Source organism: Bos indicus, chromosome 23 (genome assembly GCF_029378745.1).
Source record: "Bos indicus isolate NIAB-ARS_2022 breed Sahiwal x Tharparkar chromosome 23, NIAB-ARS_B.indTharparkar_mat_pri_1.0, whole genome shotgun sequence".
Lineage (NCBI taxonomy): Eukaryota > Metazoa > Chordata > Mammalia > Artiodactyla > Bovidae > Bos > Bos indicus.
Window position 1 is genome coordinate 21,428,639 of NC_091782.1, and position 25,967 is coordinate 21,454,605.

The 25,967-nt window shown below is 42.9% G+C and overlaps 2 protein-coding genes and 2 long non-coding RNA genes across 9 annotated transcripts in view; 2 read left to right on the forward strand and 2 right to left on the reverse strand.

The window, feature by feature from the left end:
* Positions 1-3,540, reverse strand: part of PLA2G7 (phospholipase A2 group VII) — a 38,204-nt gene extending 34,664 nt beyond the window's left edge. The window contains exon 1 of one of the 5 annotated variants that reach the window (XM_019986172.2): positions 3,386-3,540. The gene's annotated coding sequence lies outside the window, so the exon portion shown is untranslated. Of the gene's footprint in view, positions 1-3,007; positions 3,185-3,385 lie in introns of those variants that run through there. The other 4 variants (XM_070778070.1, XM_019986169.2, XM_019986171.2 and 1 more) reach the window with 4 other exon arrangements.
* LOC139178959 (uncharacterized) lies at positions 3,491-5,486 on the forward strand. The gene is made up of 2 exons (XR_011563399.1): positions 3,491-3,626; positions 3,925-5,486. It is a non-coding gene; the product is annotated as an uncharacterized lncRNA (long non-coding RNA).
* Positions 3,849-11,220, reverse strand: LOC139178958 (uncharacterized). Its single transcript, XR_011563398.1, has 2 exons — positions 11,078-11,220; positions 3,849-4,348 (listed from the first exon to the last, which is right to left on the reverse strand). It is a non-coding gene; the product is annotated as an uncharacterized lncRNA (long non-coding RNA).
* A 74-nt stretch (positions 11,221-11,294) lies between these two features.
* On the forward strand, positions 11,295-25,169 carry ANKRD66 (ankyrin repeat domain 66). Of its 2 annotated transcripts, XM_019986327.2 has the most exons (5): positions 11,341-11,390; positions 12,636-12,753; positions 14,832-15,009; positions 16,743-16,971; positions 24,036-25,169. In XM_019986327.2, exons 3-5 carry the CDS (start codon positions 14,847-14,849, stop codon positions 24,235-24,237), a joined length of 594 nt encoding a protein of 197 aa, XP_019841886.2. In that variant the 5' UTR covers positions 11,341-11,390; positions 12,636-12,753; positions 14,832-14,846; the 3' UTR covers positions 24,238-25,169. The 2 variants fall into 2 exon arrangements, with proteins under 2 accessions (XP_019841887.2, XP_019841886.2); XM_019986328.2 differs by lacking the exon at positions 12,636-12,753 and having other exon boundaries at positions 11,295-11,390.
* The last annotated feature ends 798 nt before the right edge of the window (positions 25,170-25,967 follow it).

The following is a 25,967-nucleotide window of genomic DNA, read 5'->3' on the forward strand; positions in this document are numbered from 1 at the left end:
CCTGGATTTAGCCTCATGCCTCTGCCACCCTCCTCCTTCCCTTCTGCAGACTCACTGCCCTCAGCTATGCCTGGACCAAATCAAGCTAGTTTCCAGCCCCGCTTGCCTGTGGTTCTCTCCACCAGAACTGCCTGTCCATCTTCTGGAGGCTCATCCTAAAGCCATCTCTCAAGAAAGTCTTTTTTAAAACGCAATCAAGAAGCCCATCACACACACACACACACACACACACACACCCCAGTACTCTATTACAGCATCTTTTTTTCCATTTGCTTTAAAACATCTAGTCCTTTCCAAACTGACCTTGCTCATCCCTTGGTTCTAGAAAGTGAACTCCATGAGTAAAGAGACAGCACTGCTATACTCACTGCACCTGACATGTTGTTGGTGCTCAATAAAGATTTCTTGAGGTCAGTGAAGGAATGAATGAAGTTTGTACGAGGAATCAACTAGCCCACATAACTCAGTTGATACCTATTTAGATAGCAGAGTTTTTCTTTCTCCTCAACTGCTATGTTTATTTTTTTAAACTACAAGCTTATATATACTAGACTGTTAGACTGTATCTATTAGTGTGTTATGAGTCATTCCAGTAATGTGGAGCAAAGGACAGGACTCTGAACAGGTGCTTGGCTTCATAGAGAAAGGCAGTAAGAACCCACGGCCTGTCCCTTCAAACTACAAAGCTTCCTCAAAATTCTGGAGATTCTGGTAAAAGGAAAGCCTACATTTTCTGCCTGTTCACAACCGTTTCATAGCAGTTACTGCTGACTGTACTTACACTTTTATGTTTTTAAACTAGTTTCCTTACTGCTGAAAATACTGACAAATGGATATGATTAGCCTTTCTAAATAAGAAAAAGAGTTGCTTTCTTAGTGAAAGCAAAAAAAAACCAAAAACAAAAAACTAGAAATTCTGGAACAGTATGATTTTAGAGCTAAATGTTCCCCTTCAGCTTCTCTTCACTCATTACTTTGTCTTCAATGCATCACGTTTATGGAAATTTATCAATGTCTCAAAAAGTCTGACCTCAGTTATCAAAAGGGTCTTGAAAAAAATTTCAGGCTGATCCTCAGGATGATCCTAAATAACCTCAGGATGATCTTTGTTTTTAGGAAATATCCATTTTCTAAGATGTCAGGGTAAGGAATACAGATCCCTAACACCAGCTGGCATTCTCAGGGCTCACTCCAGTTGCCCAGGTACCTAGTTAGTTCTTTCCTTGATGCTCTACACGGAGAGCCTCAAAGAGGGTGGTAAACTGTATCGGATCACAAAGCTAGCTGGGTGATGGAACACGTGTTCGTCACCACTGAAGTTTAAAAGGTACGATACACAGTGGAGGAGAAATGAGCAACCAGTTGCCCAGGGTTCTGCATGCTGGAAACTCCTCCAGATGCTGGGCAAACTCACACCTCAGCGAGAATTTCTCAGCTGTAAAAGGAGTGAAGTGAAAGTCGCTCAGTCAACTCTTAGAGATCCCATGGACTATACACTCCATGGAATTCTCCAGGCCAGAATACTGGAGTGGATAGCCTTTCCCTTCTCCAGGGGATCTTCCCAACCCAGGGTTCCAATCCAGGTCTCCCGCATTGCCCGCTAATTCTTCACCAAGGGAGTCACCAGGGAAGCCCACGTAAAAGGAGTGGCTGAACCAAAGTAATCACTGTCCCCCTCAACTCTGCTAGTCCTTCACCCTCAATGGCTTGAGTAAGAAGGGTCCATTTCCACGAAAAGCATCATCACCTCAGCCGTGACAGAGTTCTTGCACAAATGGCCGAGGGTGGGGGTGACATTCAGTGCCGGTATGCGACAAGTAGCAGAGAGGGCGAGAAAAGGCCAAGTCTGGGGCTCTCTCACCAGCTTCAGCAGGTCCACCAGAAAGCCCTTTGCGAGGAAATCGGAGAATGCTGGCAGCTTGCCAGTGCCTCCTGGTGGCCAGAAAGCCATCCCTTCCCCTTTCCCTTCCCCGACCCCTTCTCCTTCCCCTGCGTACGGTCCAGGCCAATACTTAAAGCCCAGATCCCCGAGTTCGGTGTTAGCCCAAGACCACGTACTGTGGCTTCCGTAACTATCAACATTCTGAAGCATTTCCAGCTCCTACTCAAAGAGACCAACCTCCCGGCTCAGCATTCTTACTGGGGTCAAAGCTAATTTTTGCAAGACTGATCTGTTAACACAAATCCGTCTAGAACCTGATCAGCCAAGTCTTTCAAGGGCGGCCACGCACCTCTCCCTCCTCCCTCCTCTCACCTCCGCAACCTTCCCGGGAACCACAGGTCTGAATGAAAGCCTGACCTTGTCGTTTTCAGAGATAGAAAGGTCTACGAGAGGCTCCAGAGGGTGAAGGGGAAGAGAATATTCCCTGCTTTCTGGTTCCGTTGACTTAAAAACAAAACAAGCCTCTCCCTCATTCAGGGTATGGAGCAACACTCCTGAGGGAGGTGTGTGTGTGTGTGTGTGTGTGTGTGTCTTTCTTTTGAGCACGCGGGTAACCCACGGATAAGAAAGCTTCTACTCCCCAGAGGGAGGTGTGTGTGTGTGTGTGTGTGTGTGTGTGTGTCTGTGTGTGTGTGTGTGTGTTTCTTTTGAGCACGCGGGTGACCCACGGATAAGAACGCTTTCAGTGCTCCGGGATCCCGCGGCCGGCCGGATTCCCTCTCAGTACCAAATTCTTAGAGGTTACTTCCCAGGGGAAAAAGGTCTGGGAGAACTGAATTCAAATTCCATCACTCTCCCCGCAAGGATCCCAGAGCTGCTAGGAGGGCGGCGGGGACCGAGAGTCCAACTCCGGCTTGGGGGTGGGTGCGGGTCGAGTCCCAGTCCCCCAACTTCCAGCACCCACATCGTCCCATCCCTATCTTCCCAGTGCACCAGCCTCCCCAGCACCCCCATTTTTCCATTCACCCCATCCTCCCATCCCCCAACATCCCAGCCGCCCACCCTCACCCCACCCCCAGCCCGCGGCCGCACGGGGCTCCAGCCCGCCTGGGGGTCCCTCCTCACCCGGACGCCGCGGTGAACTGCTCGCGAGAACCGGGACAAGGCTTTACGATCCCGCCTGCTGCCTGCTCGCTGCCAGCACCGCGGGCTCTGTCGCCCGCAGTCACCGCGTCACCCTGGCCGCGGGGCGCTGGGGCGGGGGGCTGCGCGCCGGTTTTGCGCACGTTCAGCTCCGGGCGGTCTGGTAGCCCCGACCCTGGCCTGCCCCGGCGCCGCAGGAGGAGGGAGGGGGAGGAGCTGTGTGACCGCCGGCCTCCCACTGATGTGGGCGCTGGGACGGGCGAGCTCGGCGCACACCGCACACCCGCAGGGCTTGGAGTCCGCAAACTGGACCCCCGGATTAACTTATCCCTCTACCCACCCGCCCCCGCGAGGACCTACCCACACGTGTAGAGGGCAGGTGTTGCGTCTCCACTTCCTGTTCTCAGCCTCGATTCTGATCAGACCTTCCCCAGTTTCATTAACTCCCTGCTTTGTTTATTTCACTGAATCCCTGGCTACTTTTTCCATCTGTGATCCGCAGTGCCCCGCGTATCCCGCTTTCCGCTCGTAGTATTACCGCATTGGACGCCAACTCAGAAATTATATGGAAGATGCTTCGGCTTGGAAGACCTGCCCCTGAGTTAGTTTCATTTCTCCGTGTAAATACAGTGAAGGGCAATCAGTAAGAGCTTTTATTAGGGGAAACGGTGTAAAAAGGAGCCATCCCAGTTCTTTGGGGTTTAACTGAAATCCCTTCCTTTATTTTCCAATGCTTTCTCCTCAATCCACTTTCTAATTTAATCCTATTCATTTAAAGCTTCAGTGGGAGACGCAGAGAAAATAATTTGAAATTCATGAGCAGTTAATTCTTTGTATTTTTTATTTTTGGCAAGGTTGACAGGTCTGTAGATGAAATTTATTTTATTTTTTTATTTAAGGAGGACTCTGAATAAGTTCGGTCCCTGGATTGGGAAGATCCCCTGGAGAAAGAAACGGCAACCCACTCCAGTATTCTTGTCTGAAAAATCCCATGGACAGAGGAGCCTGGCAGGCTACCATCCATAGTGTGGAAGAGTCGGACACGACTAAATTGATGTGGAACACGCATACTGGATAAGAAGGCATGGATTATAGTTCCTTTCTGTCACTTATTAGTGGCCATGAACTTGAGCATGTTCTTTATCCTTTCTGCTTCTCAGTTTCCTCATCAGTTGGAGAAGGAAACGGCAACCCACTCCAGTATTCTTGCCTGGAGAATCCCATGGACGGAGGAGCTTGGTGGGCTACAGTCTATGGGTTCCAAAGAGGGGGACACGACGGAGAGACTTCACTTTCACTTTCTTCCTCATCGGTAAAGTGGGGCTAATCAAAATACATTAGTCAGAGACGTCTTGTGAAAATGAAATGGAAATATACATGAAATACTTAGGACGGAACCTGGCATGGGAGAAGCAGTCACACAGGTATTTAACAGTATTATCTTTAAGGAAGTTGTGATATTTAAATCTAACAATAGATGCAAATTTAAATTAACCTATCTCAGCCTAGTGACAATTTCCTGTACTTCCTGGAATAACCTCCTATGATACAAATTGTCCCAGAATATTAATCTAAAAGGGAACATGATACCCTACTCAAGAAGTCACTCAGGACCTCCTCCCTTTGCCCTTAAGACTGGGTAAAGATTTAGAAGACAAAATCAGAAGATTCATCATCCCACCTAAAAAGGTGGTGGGCTTTGAAAGCAGGTCTTGAAGGCTAGTATGAAATAGTTTCTTGGTTCAATGCCAACTCTATGCCCTCTCTCATTGTAATCAGATCACACTCTCTGAGGATGTTAGAGTGGCTAGCATTTAGCAGGTTAACATCCTGAGAAGGTTTCCAGTGTAGGGGTGCCAGATTCAGTAAATGAAACACAGAACACCCCATTAAATTTGAATTCCAGACAAACCACAAAAAGGTTTTAGTATAAGTCGACTGCATGCAATATTTGAAACCTACTTATACTCAAAATTATGTGTTGTTCGTTTGAAATTCAAATTTAACTAGGCTTCCTATACTTTTTCTGGCAACCCTAGTCCAGTGAAATGAATGCATAAGCCTCAGATTCCAAAAGGATGACAAGTCAACATAGACATACAGATTATAAGGTGGGTTTGATAAGGGTTTTGTTTTTGTTTTTAATATAAGAGCTCAAAGAATTAAAAAAAAAATTTTTTGGCCATGCTATGAAGCATGCAAGACCTTAGTTCCCCAACCCAGGATTGAACCTCACCCCCTGCAGTGCAAGTGCAAAGTCTTAACCACCCCCTAGCCATGCCGTGCCATGCTAAGTCAGTAGTGTCCAACTCTGTGTGACCCTATGGACTATAGCCTTCCAGGATCCTTGTCCTTGGGATTCTCCAGGCAAGAATACTAGAGTGGGTTGCTAGACCCCCAGGGAAGTCCCTTATTTTTGTTTTGATCTGGTGAAAAAAATTCACTTCTGTTTATAAATTGATTCTGTTTTGAGCTGTTTTACCGTTTCTTACCTCTTCATTCTTACTTCTCTTTCTCATTAACATAGCAGTGCTTCTTAACTCTGATGACTGTGTCTTCAATCAAGATATTGGAATAGATAGTAATAATGTACTCAGTAGTGTTTTCAAATAGTGTTATTGAGGGCAAACTGTATATTAGGTACCATTTCAAGGATGACTAGCCCTGGAGGCTAAGGAAATGACACCACAGTGAGCCTTCCCTATGTAGTACGTCCAGGACTGTGGGGTTTCTGAGAAGTGAGTTATTAATTCTCCTTGGAAGGGGTGGAAGTGAAAGGCATCCTTACTGCACAGGGTCCACGGAAAAGAGACTATGATACAGATAAGCCAAGGAGGGAAGTCCCTGGGTGATGGCTGTGCCTTGGCCTGGAAACTAACCCATCCTGATTAAAGCAATGAAACTGGAGGGAACAATGGGATTCAATAAAACTGAAAGTGTATAATTGGAAACTTGGAAATCTTTGAGTCCTGTAGAAGATAACAAAATGTAGAAGAAAAAAAAAGTTAAATTACTTAAATTTAAAATTAAAACTTATCCCTGCTGGAGAGAGTGCACATTTTTCAATTCTGTCTGCAATGATTTCACATGGATGGCTTGAAATCATCCCAGTGAGAACCTCATGTTATAGGAATTAGCAAACACTACAAAATGTGATCTTTGTCCCCTCTAGAGAGACAGCACACCTCTGAGTGGTTAGCTATAACTGGTCTGAAGCTCAGTATAGAGACCCAGACAGAAGTTGTTTATTAGGAGATAAAAGTACTGAGAATATGCACGGAACTGGCACGGAGGGTTTAAACAGAGCAGAGGCAGAAGATAAAATTCTCAGTAACATCACATTCATGGAAGAAGGTAGGAAGAAAAGAAGGTGGTGAATGAAAATGAGAGGTTGGTCAAAGTGAGGATAGAAAATGGGAGAGAGAAGCTTTACAGAAGTCAAGAGAGAAAGGAGTTTTAAAAGTATGTTTGACATGGTTGATTAAACAGAACGGACTAAAGCAAGGGCTGTGGGATTTCTCATTTAGGAAGGTCTTGTTAACCCCTTAATCAACTTGAGTATAATACAGCAGTGAAGGCAGGGGGTCAGTAAGGTAAAGAGGTGAGGATACAAGACAATGTGTGTAGACTTTTAAGACAGTTAATGGAAAACAAAAGAAAAGACATATGGCAACAGTGTGAGTGAAAGAAAAAATGAGGAGAGTGAAAATCTGGGGGATGGTCAGGAGATCTGCCCAAGGATGTTGGAAGTTTTCTGAGCCCTGAGGTGACTGGAATCCACTTCTTAGTCATGGAGTCAGTCTGTCTGGTGGTGAACTTTCCCCAGGGAAGTTTGCCAGACTAGAAACTAGGCCGGAGAGGAGAATTACATGGGCCTGGACCTGGGAGAGCAAATTAGCCAGAGGCAGTGAAAAAAGGAAGGAATTGATGTTAATGTAGAAATATGGAATTTTTAGATAGAGATCTAAACAAAACAAAGGAGAAAATATCGAATATGAGGGTTCCCTCATAACCCCAACCTCATTAGGTAATTATTTAACATTGTGGTGCATATCTTTCAGATATCTTTTCAGAGGTAAATATAGTAATTAAGAGGGCTGTGTCAGACAGACCTGGGCTCCAATCGAGTTCTACCTTTACTAGCTCTAAGGCCTAGGGCAATTTACAGACTTTTAACCCCTCTAACTGAGGGGTTAAATAATTGTTAAATAATTACCTAATGAGGTTGGGGTTATGAGGGAACCCTCATATTCGATATTTTCCTTTGTGGCTCAGCTGGTAAAGAATCCGCCTGCAATGCCAGAGACCTGGGTTCGATCCCTGGGTTGGGAAGATCCCCTGGCGAAGGCAATGGCAGCCCACTCCAGTATTCTTGCCTGGAAAATCCCATGGATTGCGGAGCCTGCCATCCATGGGGTCGCAAAGAGTCCGACATAACTGAGCGACTTCACTTTCACTTTCTTAATACCTTCTGTAGACTTGATTGATTTATGGACTCTTGGAACTATGGATGTTACAACTGACTTGTTTGTATCCATTCAGTAAGTGGACTCTAAGATCTGGCTTGCCAAACCGGTTTCCCGGACATTTTTGCTTGCTCCAGTCATTGATAACACCCCTACTAAACTCAGTCAAGATGTAGGAGGCTTTGTACTAAGTCTAAGATACCTGGTTTCTCTCAGTGACACTATGATTCATAGTCACTTGACTCTCTTATCCAGCTGCCAAGTTATCTGATTTTGCACCTACAGTGTCATCAATTTCTCCTTCCCATTTCCACAGCTACCATCCTAATCAAGTCCTTAAAAGCTCTATCCTTGACAATTACAAAATGTCCCTTTTGTTTGCATGAGTTATAGGTGCTCATTCAACTAATCTAAATTCAATGTATATTCTTTTAAGCTTTTTGTCATAAAACAAATAATATATGTAAACTATGTTATTGGTCATTTTTGTAATATTCTATTTTAACTTAGTAGTATAATACTAGGTCTTCCCTGGTAGCTCAGTGGTAAAGAATCTGCCTTTCAATGCAGGAGATGTGGGTTCCATGGGTTGGAAGATCCCCTGACGGAGGAAAAGACAACCCACTCCAATACTCTTACCTGGGAAATCCCATGGACAGAGGAACCTGGTGGGCTACAGTCCATGGGTCACAAAAGAATCAGACATGACTTAGCAACTAAACAGCAACAGTATAACACTAACTTTTTAGCAAGCTAATAAATACACATATATAGTATCATTTAAAAAGGCTGTATATTATTTTGCCGTATAATGAAAATCCGGAAAGCTGGGTTTAATACCTTTTTATTAGAAAACTAGGTTATTTGTAATTCATAATTTTTGAAATAGCACTCTGTGCATATTCTTAAAGTTAAATTTTTGTATATGTTTTTATTGATTTCTTTGTGATAAATCCCTAGAAATACGTTTTCTCAAAGTATATGCATTTTTAAAGGCTTCTAACTCTCTCTCCCTCTTCTATGGGTGCCCTCACCCCAGAAGACATTATACCACCTTGTGACAAAATTACTTCTCTAAAAATGCTGGACTTGTAATCCTCTTACTTCCCCATTCAGAAACTGTCAATGGTTTCTGTTGTGCACAGGGAGAAATAAGGTCCAGATGTCCTGACTGGCGCTTGCGGCCTTCTAGGATCTGGCCTCAAACTCCTTTTCATTTAGGTCTTTCACTTTATACACAGTCATTCTGGCCTCCATGCTGGGGCATTGCTGTTGCTTGTAGAATCTTGTCCTTCTGATCTGGATCCTGACGAGAAGCATGTATTATCCTCAAACTGGTTTATTTGATGAGTGTTTGATAAAGTGACTGTTTCTAAAAGTGAGAGCAGGGTTTAGGGAACCCCACAAGGCAGCATGCAATGCCTCTTTAGACACCCTGGGCCTGAAGGAGCAAATGGGAGAGACTTCCTCGAGGGAACTGAGCCTGAGGCAGGCCTACGGGAGGTGATAGGGAAGATGAAGTGTCTGGACAAGGGCTACTCAGTGGAAGGGGTACCTGGTACCAAGACAGTAATACAAATCCCTTATAGAAGTCCATGCAAAAGTCAGCATATGATGAAGCTACAAAGACCCACATTCAAGTTGTGCAGAAACAGGAGAGGCTGAGAGCAGACCTGCAGCTGTGTCTTTGAAGGTGGTCTCTGAAGGACACCCGATGGCAAAATAGCACCTTAAAGAAAAGACCAATCTGCAAATCCTCTCTCCCCAGAACAAGCTTTCATAAATCTCACCCCGGATTGGCACACATTTCCAGCTTGTGCTGATCAGCAGAAAAGCTGGAATCCTAGACCCAGCACATCCTTCTCCTCCTGATCCTAGGGATGGTCCCAGATGTCAACCAAGTTCCTGCTCCCTAACAAAGCGACCCCATGCAAGCTCCTAGAATACATGTGTGTGCTTAATCACTCAGTTGTGCTGACTCTCTTGTGATCCCATGGACTGTAGCTTGCCAGTCCTCTGTCCATGGAATTCCCCAGGCAAGAATCCTGGAGTAGGTTGCCATCCCCTCCTCCAGGGTATCCTCCTAACCTAGGGATCAAACCCAAGTCTCCTACATTGGCAGCAGATTATTTAACCACTGCACCACTAGGGACAGCCATGAAAGCTCCTACAAGCTGGTTATAGGAGGAAGGGAATGTGTGATCCAGAATTCACAAGTGAACCCTGCCTGACTCTCACCCTCCCAGGCCTAAGTGCAAGGAACGCCAGAACTTCCCAGAGATCTAGATTCTGACAATAACACCATTAGGTACTAAGTCTGATTAATGTTCTCACACTCAGCTCCCAACAGGAAGTAGACAGACCTGGTCTAAGTAGGCTTAAGCCCTCTAAGACTCAGTTTCCTTGCTTGGAAACTACCTATATTTCAGACTTGGCATTAGGATTGATGAGATAATATCCATAAAACTCCTAGAACAAGGTCTGATGCACAAAGACGTTTAACAAAGAGTTAATTTCCTTCCTGCCACACCCAGCTCCCATATCACCATTCTATCTGCCTCATTGTGTTGTCTCTTTCACAATATTGATTTGAGACTGGAACTGCATTGTTTCCCAGGTGGGGAAAGCTTAAACTTAATTGCTTTTGCATGTGACTTTAATTTATCTTGGCAAGTGACTTTGATGCTTTTGAAATGCAGTGTTGGAGAGTCCCTTGGACAGCAAGGAGATCAAATCAGTCAATCCTAAAGGAAATCAGTCCTGAATATTCATTGGCAGAATAGATAAGAACATGGCTACTGCAGCCAAACTACTGAGTTGTCCAACGACTGGGTTTATAACCTTAGGAGAGTTACTTGATTACTGTGTGCCTTAGTTTGCTCTTCTGTAAAGTAGGAATCATAATTGTACCTGCTCCACATGATTAAACTTGTAAATATACCCTAAAGCACTAAGAACAAAACTTATATAGGTTTGTTATTATCTTCTTTCAAATTGGAGGGAGGTAGAAAAGGATCAAATCACAGCATTCCGAACTGGGGGTCGCCCGTAAGCAGTATATATGCAAGAGAGTGGCAAACTGGCCAGCTCAAACTTGAAGTTACTGTGCACCTACTCTGTATGTTGAGCTTAACTGGGGTGGGAGAACTGGGAAGAGATGAATTAAAACACAATAGCAGCAGCTGTATACCACAGGGAATTCTGTGAACTCAGCTTGGTGCTCTGTGAAGCCTAGAAGGGTGGGATAAGGGTGGCTCAAGAGGGAGGGGATATATGTATACTTACAGCTGATTCACATTGTTGTATGGCAGAAACCAGCACAAAATTGTAAAGCAATTATCAGACAATTAAACAAACAAACAAACCAATAGCAAGGACTTCCCTGGTGGTACAATGCAGGGGGCCTGGGTTCAATCCTTGGTCAAGGAACTAGATCCCACATGCCACAACTAAGACCCAGGGCAGCCAAATAAATAATAATTAAATTTAAGTAAATACTATTTTTTAAAAAAGCACAGTAGTAGTGTGCTGAATATGAGGGGCACACATTGCTTTCATAACTCCAAGCTGGCTACCAACAGCTTACCTCCTCCATGGTATCTTGAGAACGGGTGATCTTTTTGTTTGTTTTTTAATTTTCATGGTTTCTAATCAAATAGAGTTCCAAACAGCCTGTTAAAGACGTCAGTTGAACTACAGAAGCAGACACGAATGGCTGAATAGCATCAGTGCCAGTAGAGGGACAGTCTCCGCCCACAATAGAGGGGCCCAAGTGAGGCTGACCTTGATTGGCGGGCTTTAATGAAGCAGGCGGAGTCAGTTTCCATGGTATGAACACAACAAGACAAGCAGCTAGGACTTCCTGCCAAGCCTGAGCATTGCAGATTGCAAACAAGACAGTGAGTATTTTTATATTGCTTCTGTCTTCAGATCTTTACTGAAATTATTTTCAGTTCAGTTCAGTTCAGTTCAGTCGTTCAGTCGTGTCTGACTCTTTGCGACCCCGTTGATCGCAGCATGCCAGGCCTCCCTGTCCATCACCAACTCCTGGAGTTCACTCAGACTCACGTCGATCGAGTCAGGGATGCCATCCAGCCAGCTCATCCTGTGTCATCCCCTTTTCTTCCTGCCCCCAATCCCTCCCAGCATCAGAGTCTTTTCCAATTTGTCAAACTCTTTTGGTGGCCAAAGTACTGGAAATTATTTTAGATCATTCATATTTATTAGAACTTATATTTACTGACAACTTTTTGACATTGAGACACCTGTCATGAGAAAGATGGAATTCAAGTACACAATCAAATTTACAAGGATTCTAGTGCTGGAAATTTTGTTAAATTTCCAGTTATGGTAAGCTTAGTGAATTGTTTCTGTTTTCTAAAATACATTTTTGGCTTTTTGTAAGAAAGGCACTAATTAATAGTATCATTGATTTTTAAACAGCTTTTTTGAGATATAATTCACATACCATAAAAATCTGCCTGCAATGCAGGAGACTCAGGTTTCCTGGGTCGGGAAGATCCCCTGGAGAAGGGAATGGCAACCCACTCCAGTATTCTTTCCTGGAGAATCCCATGAACAGAGGAGCCGGACAAGCTACAGTCCATGTGGTTTCAAGAGTCGGACTTAGCGATTAAACCACCACCACCACCACCATAAAATTCATCTCTTTCAAGTATACAGTTCAGTGGGTTTTAATATATTTAAAGTTGTGAAAGTATCACCCTCCACTACCTAATTTTAAGGCATTTTATCACCCCAGAAAGAAATCCTGTGCTCCTTAGCTCACTTTCCACCCCAAAATCATCCTAGTCCTAGGTCACCAATAATCTACGTTCCGTCTCTATAGATTTGCCTACTCTGGACATTTGACACACATGGAATCTTACAGCATGTGGTCTTTTGTGACTGGCTTCTTTCTCTTAGCATGGTTTCAAGGTTCATGCAAATTATAGCATGTATCAAGTCCTCATTTTTAAATTGTCAAGTACTATTCCAATAAAATATGAGTATCCCATATTTTATTTCTGCCTTCATCTGTTAGACATATTTTCCCACTTTTTGAAGTATTCTGTATTGAATAATACTGCTATAAACATTTGTGTACAAGTGTATGTGTGGTCATACGGTTTCATTTCTTTTAGGTTTACTCCTAGAAGTGGAGTTCTGGTCATATGAGAACTCCATGTTTCATTTTAATCTTATGAAGAATTACCAACTGCTTTCCAAAGTGACTGCATCATTTTATATTCCCATCACAGGGTATGACGATCCCAGTTTCTCCACATCCTCACACTTGTTATTATTTGTCTTTTAAATTATTTGTTATCCTAATGGCTGTGAAGTGGTGTCTCATTGTGCTTTTGATTTGCATTTACCTAATGACTAATGGGGCTTCCCCATTAGCTCAGCAGTAAAAAATCTACCTGCAATGCAGGACTTGCCTGAGACACAGGTTCAGTCCCTGGGTTGGAATATCCCCAGGAGGAGGGCATGGCAAGCCACTCCAGTATTCTTGCCTGGAGAATCCCATGGATAGAGGAATCTTGTGGGCTACATTCCATAGGATAGCAAAGAGTTGAACATGACTGAAGTGACTTAGCATGCACACACGCAGTAACTAATGATATTGAGCATCTTTTCATGTGCTTATTGGCTCTGTACATTTATTTTTTAAAATCTTCTGCTTATATTCCACTGAAAACTTACACTTGAATTGCAACTTTCCCATGAGAAGTTGTGGAATATCCTTGGGATGAAATCAGTTGCAAACCAAATGGGGCTGATTTTTGCATAAACCTGCTTAAAGGTTTGTGAGAAGGGCAAAGAGGCTCCCAGACACAATGATATGACTTTTTGTGACACCTGCAAGTTGGAAATCCTCTAGTACTTCCGTTTGCCATTTCATTTTATCATTGAGCAAATGCTCCAGTGTCAAGGTTTTCTACTAAAACATGCAAGCCAAAAAGATAAAACATAACCTGTGTCATCTTTGATTACTCAGTATATGCACTTCCTGCAAAAGATGTATCTTTGTCCTGCATGCTCAGAGATTTAGAACCACTGTGGGCTGACACCCAAGTATCTATTCTTTTTTTTAAATTTATTTACTTTTGGCTGTGTTGGGTCTTAGTGGCAGCACATTGTAGTACGTGGGCTTTTCTCTAGTTGCAGTTTGCAGGCTTATTTACCCTGTGACATCTTCCTGGACCAGGGAGGGAACCCCTGCCCCTGCATTGGCAGGCAGATTCTTAACCACTGGACTACCAAGAAAGTCCTGATATAAATAATTTTTACTGCCTTAATTTCTTTCCAAAACTTAGTTGTTTTTTTTGTTTGTTTTTTGTTTTTTACACTCTGTGTGTACCCTGTGAAGAAAACCTTGACTGCTAAGTTCAATTTGGTGACACAGCTTTGCTTCACGCTAAGGCATCAGCGGTTTTCTACATCATTACTTTTGAATCATCAGGCCAAACATCAGCACAGTGAACAAGACCAATGACATTTTAATATTATAATAAAAAAGAATTTTGACCCCATGGATCTCCAGAAAAGTTCCCTGAGTCCTGTCTACAGACTGTAATTTGAGAACTGTGGGTTTATCTCTTAATGTTGTAAACAATTTAGCCATTTTATTTGTTTGTTTACCTTCCCGGTGGCTAGAGGTAAAGAATCTGCCTGCAGTGCAGGAGACACAGGAGATGCGTGTTTGATCCCTGGGTCAGGAAGATCCCCTGGAGGAGGAAATGGCTACCCACTCCAGAATTCTTGCTGAAAAATCCCTGAGATGGAGAAGCCTGGTGGGCTCTTGTCCAAAGGGCTGCATAGAGTCAGACACAACTGAGCAATCCGGCACACATACCATCTCTTGAATTAACAATAGTTAATTACCTGGTCTGTATCCAGTATAAACTGTTCACATGAATTGCCCTTGTATCCTCACAAGACCCTGGCTAATAATATTCACTCTTTAGATGAGAAAGATGAGGTACAGAGTTACACAACTAACTCAGGGTCACACTGCTATCACTTCAGAGTAGGAGTGGGAAGTAGTACTGGGAAGTGGTTTGAGGCCAATTAGCAAATGTCAGCCCTTGAGTTTAGCCTATAATCCTATAAGTAGAAAGGAACCATTGAAAGTTTTTGGATGGGGCATTGGCAGGCACTAACCACGTAGTAGCTAAGATCCAAATACACCCTCAATAGGGCACACACATGAAGTAACCCTGGATGCAAATGTACGAAGTAAAACAGAAAGTAAACAGTGGGAACCCTATGGAATCACTCACTAGAAATCAAGTGTTGTAGAGAATTTCCTAAGTGGCATGCTTTTCCCACAGTTGCTTTTCTTGATCATGGAATTGACCAAACTGTCCGACATGACAAAGCTCCACCAAGCTGTGGCTGCAGGGGACTACAGTTCAGTGAAAAAGATTTTGAAGAAAGGTCTCTGTGACCCAAACTACAAGGACGTGGACTGGAATGACCGAACCCCACTTCACTGGGCTGCGATCAAGGGTGAGAGGGCAATGCCTATATAGGTCTCTCCTGTCAAGACCACTGTTCATGAGGTTCCCAGTAGGCAGTCGTTGTGGGGTAGTAGAAAGAACATTTCTTGGAAATCAGACACATGAATGACAACCATTTCAGTCCTGGCACCACCACTTAAACCAGCTGTAGCACCTTAGGCAAGTTATGTAACATCTCTGAGTCTTAGTCTATTTATCTGTATAATGAGAGCAGTAATGCTGTTTTGCGGTGAAAATTCAGGAAGATAGTGAGTGTGCATTGCCTAGCACGTAGGGACTCCTAATTAATACTAGCCCTCTTAACCTCTAGCAGAAATGGAGCATCGTTCCTGCTCATAGGATAGGAACTTTGTCTTGTTCGTGGCCGGGGGGCACGCTAAACTAGTCTCGGTTATAGAACTGGAGAAGGATCATGGCAGAAACCCCGCCAAGGGGCCTGTGAAGACCTTCGGCCATAGAATACCATTAAAGAATGTTTGGAAAGTGTGATAGTCAACTTTGCTTTTTAAAATTTTGCTTTGACTCCTGTATGGAGACTGGGCTGCCAGGAAGCAAGCCAAAGAAATCAGTTGGGAGAATTTTGCAGAAATTTAAGCACAGTGATGGGAGTTACACTACAGCACCTGTCAGTGGAACATTTGCTGAATGCCGGTCTCTGTGCCCTGTACTTTTTGCCTGTGATTTCATTTGTACTTCTCAAGAGCTCAGTGAGATAAGTGATATTTTATACAAATAAGGAAACTAAACCTCAGCCGTTTGTTTCTCATCTGGGTTGTTATGGTTAGCAAGCAGTATTTATTCTCAGGTATAAACCCACGTCCATATGACTAGAAAGCATGAGCTCTTAATCTGTGCTAGTTTTCACGTAACTGGGACTTAAACTATTTTTTTATTGAGATGTAATTAACATACATTATTATATCAGTATTAGTGTCTAACATAATGATTCCATTTTTGTATAAATTGTCCAATACCACGATAAGTTTGGTTAACTTCTGTCACCATATATATTTTTTTCCTTGTGATAACTTTTAAGATCTACCCTCTTAACAACTTTCAAGTATGCAATGGAGTATTATTGATGATAGTCACCATGGTATATATTACATCCTATTGACATTTATAACCGGAAGTTTGTACCTTTTGACCATCTTCACCCATCTCACACCCACCCACACCCCAGCGCTCTGTTCTCTGTGCCTATGAGCTCAGTTTTTTGTTTTTAGCTTCTGCCTATAGTGCGATCATATGATACTTGTCTTCCTCTGTCTGACTTATTTCATTTAGGATCATGCCCCTCAAGGTCCATCCATGTTGTTGCAAAATATTTGGTTTTGCAATCAGCACCGGTACTGCTGAAAGCAGAGGGAAACTTATGGGTGCCAGCTCAGATGGGGAGTTGGGGAGTGGATAGAGTACCTTAGGAGAAAAAGCAAATTCCTGGGTGGCATCTGTAAGAATGGACAAGAGAGGGGAGCATCCTGAAAGGAGAAGAGGGAATCCTTCAAGGGCTCAGACCCGGAGCAGGAGCAAAGGGGTTAGGGTGGGACCCTGAGTCCCTGGTAAGAAGAGGGAGAACAGAGGAGGGGGTGATGCTAAGAAACTGGAGGGGCCTCCAGGGCAAATGTCTCCCCCTCTTCTGTGCCACCTAGGCTAGCTCTGGCGTCAGCCTGGCAGAGACACTTTCACCTTAACCTCCTGTTTCTTCTGGCTTCATCTAAGGACACATGGAGGTGCTACAGCTCCTGATAGAACATGGAGCCCGGCCGTGCCTGGTAACTGACGTGGGCTGGACCCCCGCTCATTTCGCAGCTGAGTCAGGCCATCTGAACGTGCTCAAAGCCCTCCATGCCTTGCATGCCGCCATCGACGCCCCTGACTTCTTTGGAGACACACCAAAGAGGCTCGCGCAGATCTATGGGCAGAAAGCCTGTGTGACGTTCCTGGAGAAGTAAGTTTCCTTTGGTGCTGTGCTCCGTGCTTAGTCGTGTCTGCCTCTTTGTGACCCCACGGACTGTATTCCCAGTTAAAAAGGGCAGAGAAACAGGAACACCAGTGACCAAGATCTTTACCAATTCAGTGGTCTCAGGTTGATGAAAATGAAGTGACACAATCCAACCAATCGTTGTTTGAGTTTTTATTAATATTTCATTGAAATGACTAGTTTGGGGTGGAAATTATATTGTTTTAGACTATTTAGATTATAATTAAATATAATATCAAAATCTATTGTTTGAGATTAGCAGACATTACTATATATAAACTAGATAAACAACAAAGTCCTATTGTATGGCACAGGAAACTATATTCAATGTATCTTATAATAACCTATGAGAAAAATATCTGAAAAAAGAATATATATATTCATATATGTATATGTAAAACAGAATCACCTTGCTGTATATCAGGTATTAACACAACTTTGTAAATCAACTATACTTCCATTTTTAAAAAATTTATTGTTACCTTACAGAAAATAAAAATTAGAGAGGCATGTCAGGCAGTTAATTAATTTAAAAATTATATTTTTATGGAAAAATCTATTGTTTTAAAATTATGCAACATTATAATTATTATAACTTTACATGATTATTATAATAATTTTAATAATATATAATAATTATAATTGTTATCTTAGACTATACATAAACTATCTGAGATAAGAGAGGTGGGACACAAATTTGAAAATGGGAGATAGTACAAGATTCTTGGACCCCCTTCAGATTCTTGAAAAGTCTTCAAACCAGCTGTGTCACCTTAGACAAAATGTCTCCTTCCTGGCCCTCAGTTTCCTCATATTTAAAATGAAGCAGGTGAATTAGGCTGCTGTCATCCATAAGGGTCCTTATACTTTTTAAAATGCCTACTTATCTGTGACTCTCCTACTTACACACTCAGGAAAGTTAAGAACTTTTCTAGCACCCATTAATTTTTTTCTCTCAGCCAAATATTCAAATAGAATTAAGTATCAATTATGTACATGATTGGGCTTCCCTGGTGGCTCAGAGGGTAAAGAGTCTGCCTGCAATGCAGGAAACCCAGGTTCAGTTCCCTGGAGATGGGAATGGCAACCCACTCCAGTGTTCTTGTTTGAAGAATCCCCATAGACAGAGGAGCCTGGCGGACTACAGCCCATGGGGTTGCGAAAAGTTGGACGTGACTGAGAAACTTCACTTTCATGTACATGAAGATTATAGCTCTGAGAGGGATGTTGGTAAAGTTGAAGAATGTATAATCTGGCTGCTTCTCTGGTGGCTCAGTAGTCAAGAATCCACCTGCAATGCAGGAGATGTGGGTTCGATCCCTGGGCTGGGAAGATCTCCTGGAGAAGGAAATAGCAAGCCACTCCAGTGTTCTTGCCTGGGAAATCCCATGGACAGAAGAGCCTGGCAGGGTACAGTCCATGGGGTCACAAAGAGTGAGACACGACTTAGCGACTAAACAACAGCAACAACATAATCTGGTTAGGTTAATAAGTAATTCATAGTTGAGACAGTAAAGCAGCAGAGTGAGGACAACATTGCTTGAAAACCAAAATGAAATCAAGAGTAAATCTAACCGTAGATTCATTGGGGAACGAGGGTGATAATAAAATGCCCTTCTCAGAAATACAGTTATCTTCCGAAAGTTAAACCAGTAAAATCTTTGCTTATGATGAAAAGTGGTGTCCCACCTTAAAAATACTCAAAATAATCATTAAGGTGATTTGGGAAATAGAGGCAGAACCCTGAGTCCTAACTTTAAGATTCTCTGTTCTCCCTGACCCTGCAGCCATCGCCTGCATTCAATAATCTCCATCTGTCGTAGACCTCAACATCAGCGGCATTGTTTCCTGGACTCTTTAAGACTGTGACATACCACCCTGTGACCATGACTCCCTGTCTTCATTTTCCCAGTTTTTGAATCCTCATGTAGGTATTTGAGTCCTAGACCTCATCTTATTCAAATTCTTTCCCTTCCATCCTCTCACCTCCCTGCAGGTTTCACTATCTTCCTTCTGTCTGCCAGCTGGACACTGTGGGCTAAAAGACAAAAAGCACAACATGAGACCTGTGAGTTCAGTTTTATTTGAGGTCTTACTGAGGACTTTAGCTCAGGAGAAAGCCTTTCAGTAGCTCTGAGAAATTGATCTCAAGAGGTGGGGGCAAGGCTAGTCTATATATGATTTTTTTGGTTAAAGGAATACATGCAGTCAAGGATGCTGCTGCTACTGCTGCTAAGTCACTTCAGTCGCAGTCAAGGATACATCTTGGTAAAAGATTACTGCTCATCACTAAGAACAGGTGTCATGATTATAGTGCTTTTCTATGTACGGGAAGATACAAAATCTTTGGATTCATTACAAGTCTTCCTGAGACACATCTAACTAAAGAACCTGCTTATCCAAAGCACAGAGCATCCTGTTATCATCTTTCATTTCCTGGCAGAAGCACAGAGTACTAAACGAAGTACCTTATCACCTCAATCTCTTCTGTCTGAAGCACAGAGTGCACTGTGCGTCATTGCCTGCAGCAGGCTGATCTTTGTAGATTGGATGGTGAGCAAAACGCCCTTTCCTTTGGTTTGCTGTGCCATGATACACTGCTTCTTTCACTCTCTTTCCACTATTTTTAACTTCCCACCCCTTGGTCCTTCTGTAGTATATAACCCAGAATTCCTAGCCTTGGGTTGGTCTCTGTCTTCTCCATGCCTGTTCTTGTTCTTCTAGGGAAAAGACCACAAATAAATCGACCAGTACCACCAGAAGTTCTAAGACTTCTGTCTCCAGCTGAACCTTTAGTTACTCTGGCCTTCGCTTCCTGTCCTTCTCCAGTGTTGACAATTGCAAGTCCCCATCACATCTCAGCCTGTCCTTCAGAATGTATGCCTTCCACTTCATAGAGAATGTTAAAGTCATGGGCATACATTTTCAAACCTCTCAAACCAATATATTATATATATCTGTTCCTTCGTGCTTTCCCATCCATCCTTGTGTAGCAAGTGTTATCCCTCCATATAGATCCTTTATCCAAACCTTTATGTCTCCTACAAGATCATCATTTCCTTATTCTTTGTTGCATCTTTTGTATTTTTAAGTTTTCTCTATTCCTCCTCTGCCCTTCTCTTTGTCTTCTGAACATGCTCAGATAGCTTTTATTAAACAAACACATGAAGAGTTAGAGGTCCTTCCAGTGTCTGCTATGCCTTTCTTCTTCCCTACATTTCTAAGCTACTTGAAAGGTCATCTATGCAATTGTCTCTACTTCTTCACCCACTCTTCTGACTTGTTCCCCCATCGTACTGAATCAGCTCTCATTCACGGAGATCTCGCTGCTAGATTAATGGCGTCTTTTCAGTGCACATCTTACCTCCACTTAATCTGGTATTTGGTTGCTCTTCCTTGTTTTATCTGCTGCTGCTCTCTTCTGGTTCTCCTACTCGAGGGCCATTTCTTCTCACGATTTTTCTAAGTTCCTATTCTTGCATGCCTTTTAGATGCTGGAATTCCTCAGGGGCCTGTCCTTGGTTCTCCTCTACTGAATTTCTCTGAATAATCTCAGCCCTTCTGTAGTAACCGGTGGGTGAATGACTAGGATACCCGATCGCAGCGTAACTGAAGTGGAGGAGGAGTGATTCTTCCATATAATGGGGAGTGTGTGCTATTACCAGGAAAAGTGGGCAGGCAGCGCTGAGCAGACAAATACAACAAAGGTCAATCAACCACATCACGTGTAAGTCATTTTTACTTATCATCTCCTATGAGGAACTTCGCTTGTGACAGCTGGGGCTTAGAGGGAAGGAATTCTGGTTAAGGAGAAATTAATCTGGATCCTAAAAGCTAGCTAAAACTTGCTTAATGGAGGAGGGAGAAAGATTCCTGATTTGGAGTGAAGGTACCAAGTTGGAAATGCAAGTAGGTTGTGTGTGGATGTGAGGAAGTGGAAAGACAAAGAAGGGATGAGTGGCCCTGGCAGAATAGAGCCTTCACAGTGGAGAGGAATGGAGAATAAGGCTGGATGGGTGAGCAAGCAAGTGGATGTGAACTCATCAGAGGACTGGCAAGATGAAACAGAGGCTCTAGCTAAGTTACTCCTATAGGGGAAGAGGTGGAAATGATGCTGTGCAGCCTGGACTGAATGTACTTACCCTACAGGCAAGGAGATCACATAAGGAATTTTTTAATGCTTCATTTTGCAAGTAGGTGAGGGCATGGGCTAGGATGATGAAGGGAAAAAATATAAAAGAATATCAAAAGAAGCTTAGACAGGATTTGACGGTTTTCAGAATATTCTAGGTATCCTAGTGGAACAATCAACATTCAATTCAGTTTTTCACTTCTTTTTAAAAGTGTTAGTTTCCCCATATAGTTATTTTAAGTTGATATGTTGTATTTTTGTTTTTATTCAATTCGATATTTTTTTTTTCTGGCCACACAGCAGGCAGGATTTGGTTCCCCTATCAAGGATGGAATCCATGTCCCCCACAAGCAGGAAGGCTAGTCTCAGCCACTGGGCCACCAGGGAAATCCTTGATTCAGCTTCTCTTAAGTTGTAAATCTCTCATTCAACAAATATTTCTTTCAGGAGAAATTAATACATTGTAAATCAACTCTACTTCAGTAAAATTTAAGAAAACAATTATTTTTGAGCCCTACTATGTGCATGGCAGCGGGTCCCTGGTAGTTTAGACAGTTAGAAATCTGCCTGCAGTGTAGCAGACGCAGGTTCTATCGCTGGGTCGGAAAGATCCCCTAGAGAAGGAAATGGCAACCCGTTCCAGTATTCTTGCCTGAAGAATCCCATGGATAGAGGAGCCTGGCGAGCTACGATCCATAGGGTTTCAAAGAGTCAGACACGACTGGAGGACTAACACTTTCACTTTCACATGCATGGCATCGAACTAAATACTAAAAAGGATGTAACGATGCAGCAAATACAGTGCTGGGCAATAAGAAGCTCTCTGTCTCAGAGAAGAGATAACTTGTTTATATAAATTACACTAACGCAAGATAGACAGTGACAGAGGTCAAAAGAGCAGGCTGGAGGAGGGACACTGTGTGGTCTGAATACGGAGAGGTCCCTTCCATCTTATTGAGGGCACAGGGGCTGAGGGACAAGCTGGTTTTCTATCCACTGAATGAATGGTGCATTTCATCATGCTTTGCACTTAAAATACTGTTTGCTCTGGCTATACGATCATCTATCCTCTCAAACTGCATTTGTCCTCATACTGACTCAAATACTATCTCTGTGAACTGGCTTTCACCAGTGTCCTTAAAGAAGTCACATGCTAACCTTTGGCCTCATATACAAAACAATATTTTTTGTATGCTTCCCATTGCCTGTGCATGTCTGATGATCAGTTCATCTATTTTTCTATAACCTATTCTATGATTTATATATACATATATATCTCTCATTTATATAATATCATCTAACTATGCTTTACATAAATCTATCTATACATACAATATATGTGACTGTAATTTTTATTTTCTTCTCTACATGTTTCTGTACTTTAAAATTTTCTACAATGAACAGACACAGCTTTTATAATCAGTGAAATATGCCATTAAAAAATAAACGATAGGACTTCTCTGGTGATCCAGTGGTTAAGACTTCACCTTCCATTGCAGGCGGTTCAAGCTAAGATCCCACATGCCTCACAGCCACAAAACCAAAACCTAAAACAGGAGCAATACTGTGCATGTGTGCTAAGTAGCTTCAGTCGTGAGTCACTCTTAGTGACCCCATGGACAATAGCAAATTCAATAAAGACTTTAAAAATGGGCCTGGTCCACATCAAAAAAAAAGTCTTTAAATAAAATAGATAAATGAAGGAAAACAGTCTTCTGATCTCAGAGGGAGAGCAGTGAGCTGTCCTGAAGCGAAATCTTAGTTCCTTGCCCAGGAATTAAACCTGGGTAACCTGAATAAAAACCAAGAGCCCTAGCCGCTACTCACCAGGGGCTAGAGGCTAGAAGCAAAGTGGCCCTGGGCTCTTGCCCCTGTTTGAAAACAAGAATGTTTCAAGGAGGCAAAAGCTGCACAAAAAGGTACGAAGTTTACTATTAGAGACACACAGCACAGTGCATGGGGGGCTTCCCTGGTGACTCAGCTGGTAAAGAATCCGCCTGCAAAGCGGGAGACCTGGATTTGATCCCTGGGTTGGGAAGATCCCTGGAGAAGGGAATGGCTACCCACTCCAGTATTCTGGCCTGGAGAACTCCATGGATTGTATAGTCCATGGGGTCACAAAGAGTTGGACACGACTGAATGACTTTCACTTTCACAGTGTATGGGAGAGCACACAGGAAAACAGTTTATCTAACTCAGAAGCAGGGCAGAGATACACACTCAGAGAGAAACGGTATGGGTATCCTCTCTACTGAGGAGGAGCTCAGTAAGTCAGACCCTAGGCGGAGATACACACCCAGAGAGCAGTGAGGTGCTCTGAGCAAGGCAGAGCACAGTATGGAGGTGATGTAAATCACTTACACAGGCTAGTCCTTCTGGGTCTTTGTTTACCTTTGGCCAATTATCTTGTTTTCTTTTTTCACCCTGATGGTCCATGAACCCTTCCCAAGAAGCACGAGCAACTTTTTTCTAAGATGGATCCCATCATACAGACCTGTCGGTGCATGTCCACATTTACTATGGGATGGGGTCCCCTCCCTTTTCGACCCTCAAGAAGCCTTCCTGCGTACGTACAAACAGGGCAGTCTTCCTTGACCTCTATTGATGTGAGCATTTAAAAAATGAGCAGGGCCTTCAAGCTAAGTGGTTGTCTTTGATTCTATGAACATTTGACCCAGGCACCCCAGTCTTCCCCACCTCAAAGGATTGCTAGTTTCTTTAGTGTCTGAGACCTCTCTAAGTGTACACTTGGAAATGCTCGAACTTGGCCTCATTTCTCCTTGAGTGAATGGCCTAGGTGCCCAGGCTGCATGCAGAGGGCAGAGGAGAGGCCACTCCACAGGCTGGACATGCTGTCTGATGCAGGGGTTGGGATTGAGAGCTGGCTTCCCTCTCCTAGGGCTGAACCCCAGTGCCGGGAATATCGCCAGGTCGCCAGGCGGATGGGGCTGCAACTCGATCAGCGAGATGAAGACTGGGACGCCAAGAAGAGGGAGATGGAGCTGTCTCTTCCTTCCTGGAATAAAAACACTAATAAGAAAAAGAGTAAGAAAACTGGAGGCCCCAGCAGGCTCAGCAATACCAAGGAGAGGGGAGCATGAGAGGCCCGCCTCCCAGGGACTGTAGGTGTGTTATCTGGCGGGACACTTTCCATGGTGCCGGACTAGATGTTGTAAGGTATGTGTTGTCCTGGCATGATTTTACTCCTAGATCCTTAATTACCCACATGGCTTTGACTGGTAGCTCCTGATCTGTCATTCAATCCTCAAGTCTGGCCTGGGCACTCTATACATGGGCTGTTCGTCCATTCCAGTACCTATTGTCTCCAAGAGCTACCAAGAGAAGACAAATATCAGCTGCTTGCATTTTGTCATCAATGATTTACGCTGTCAGCATCTCCTGAGCCTCCACATGCAATTACAGAGTTTCAGGGGCAAAGAAAACTTCTGCTAAGGAACCTTAGTTGTTTCAATGGGAAAAAAAAAAGCAACAACAAAATCTCAGAAATCTCCAACATTCTCAGGTCAGTTAATCTATGAAAAAAAAAATTACTTGTTGTCATATAGACCAAGAAAAGAAGTGAAGAGATGTAGCTTTGAATTTCCAGATATTTGTGTGTGTGTGTGTGTGTGTGTGTGTGTGTGTGTGTAGGTGGCGTACAAGCCCACAATCTAGCAGGGCAAAGATCCCTTCTACACAGGAGAAACAATTTGGCCATAAGATTGGCTCAGTGAAAAATTAAAAACCTTAAATTAATTTTATTCTGCTTAATAATGAGAGCTGGCGTAAAATCATGGAACTTGTAACTATAACTTTACTTGATCAACTGTATATTTTAGGATATCTAAATATAGATCAGGTATTTCCAATGAAAATGCTGCATTCAAATTGAGATATGCTATAAATGTGAAGTACAGATGGTAATTTTAAGACAGAATAAAAAATGTAAAATAGCTCATCAATAATATTAATTGCAGGTTGAAATATAATATTTTGAATATTGGGATTAAATAAAACATATTACTAACATGAATTTTGCCTTTCTCCTTTCCGTTTTTTTAAAATGTGGCTAGTAGAGTGTTTAAAATTGCATAGGTGAAAAAAAAAATGCATAGGTGGCTTGATTTTTTTCCTTATTAACTAGTACTATAGTAGAAACAGACAATATTTAGAGTCTCCACTAAGTAGCTGATCTGGTGCCCTTGAATTGACTACCCCACATTCTAAGTTGATTAATTTTTCTGCCTAAATCAATATCTTGAGGCACCTGACATTGTGTTAATTACACGCTCCTCAATGCTTATACAAATATAGGTTGAATTTTCTAAAATAAATGAACGCTTGAGCATCTTACAGGAAAGCAGTGTAGCTGTGGAGGACACCCTGTCTAGTGTTCATCCCTCTGGAGCATCAATTTTCTTTCTCTTATCCCTGCAGTTTATAGATGTGGTTCCTGCTGCCATCCTGTATTGGTCCTCAACAAGCCGCAGCTCCAGCTGGACCAATGCATCTTCTTCTGGGATTGTGAATGGGGATACCCTGCTTGCTGGTTTTGAGAGGGTAACAGGCAGGAAGGACAGGAGTCTCCAAATGGAGGATATAGGCTGCAAGTGTCAGACATTTTTTATCTCTCTCTTAAGCAGCAGGAGGAAGCAAATTACTAGCGTTATATTTTTTCCACTTCTCTATACAAATTAAAAAAGAGGTTTCTTTTAAAATTCTCTGTTGCCATGAGGACACCTGGTTCCACCTGAACTTAACTTTTCTCAAATCTTATGGAAATGTTTATCTTAAGCTATGTTAATGAACAGCATACTTGCCCTAGACTCTG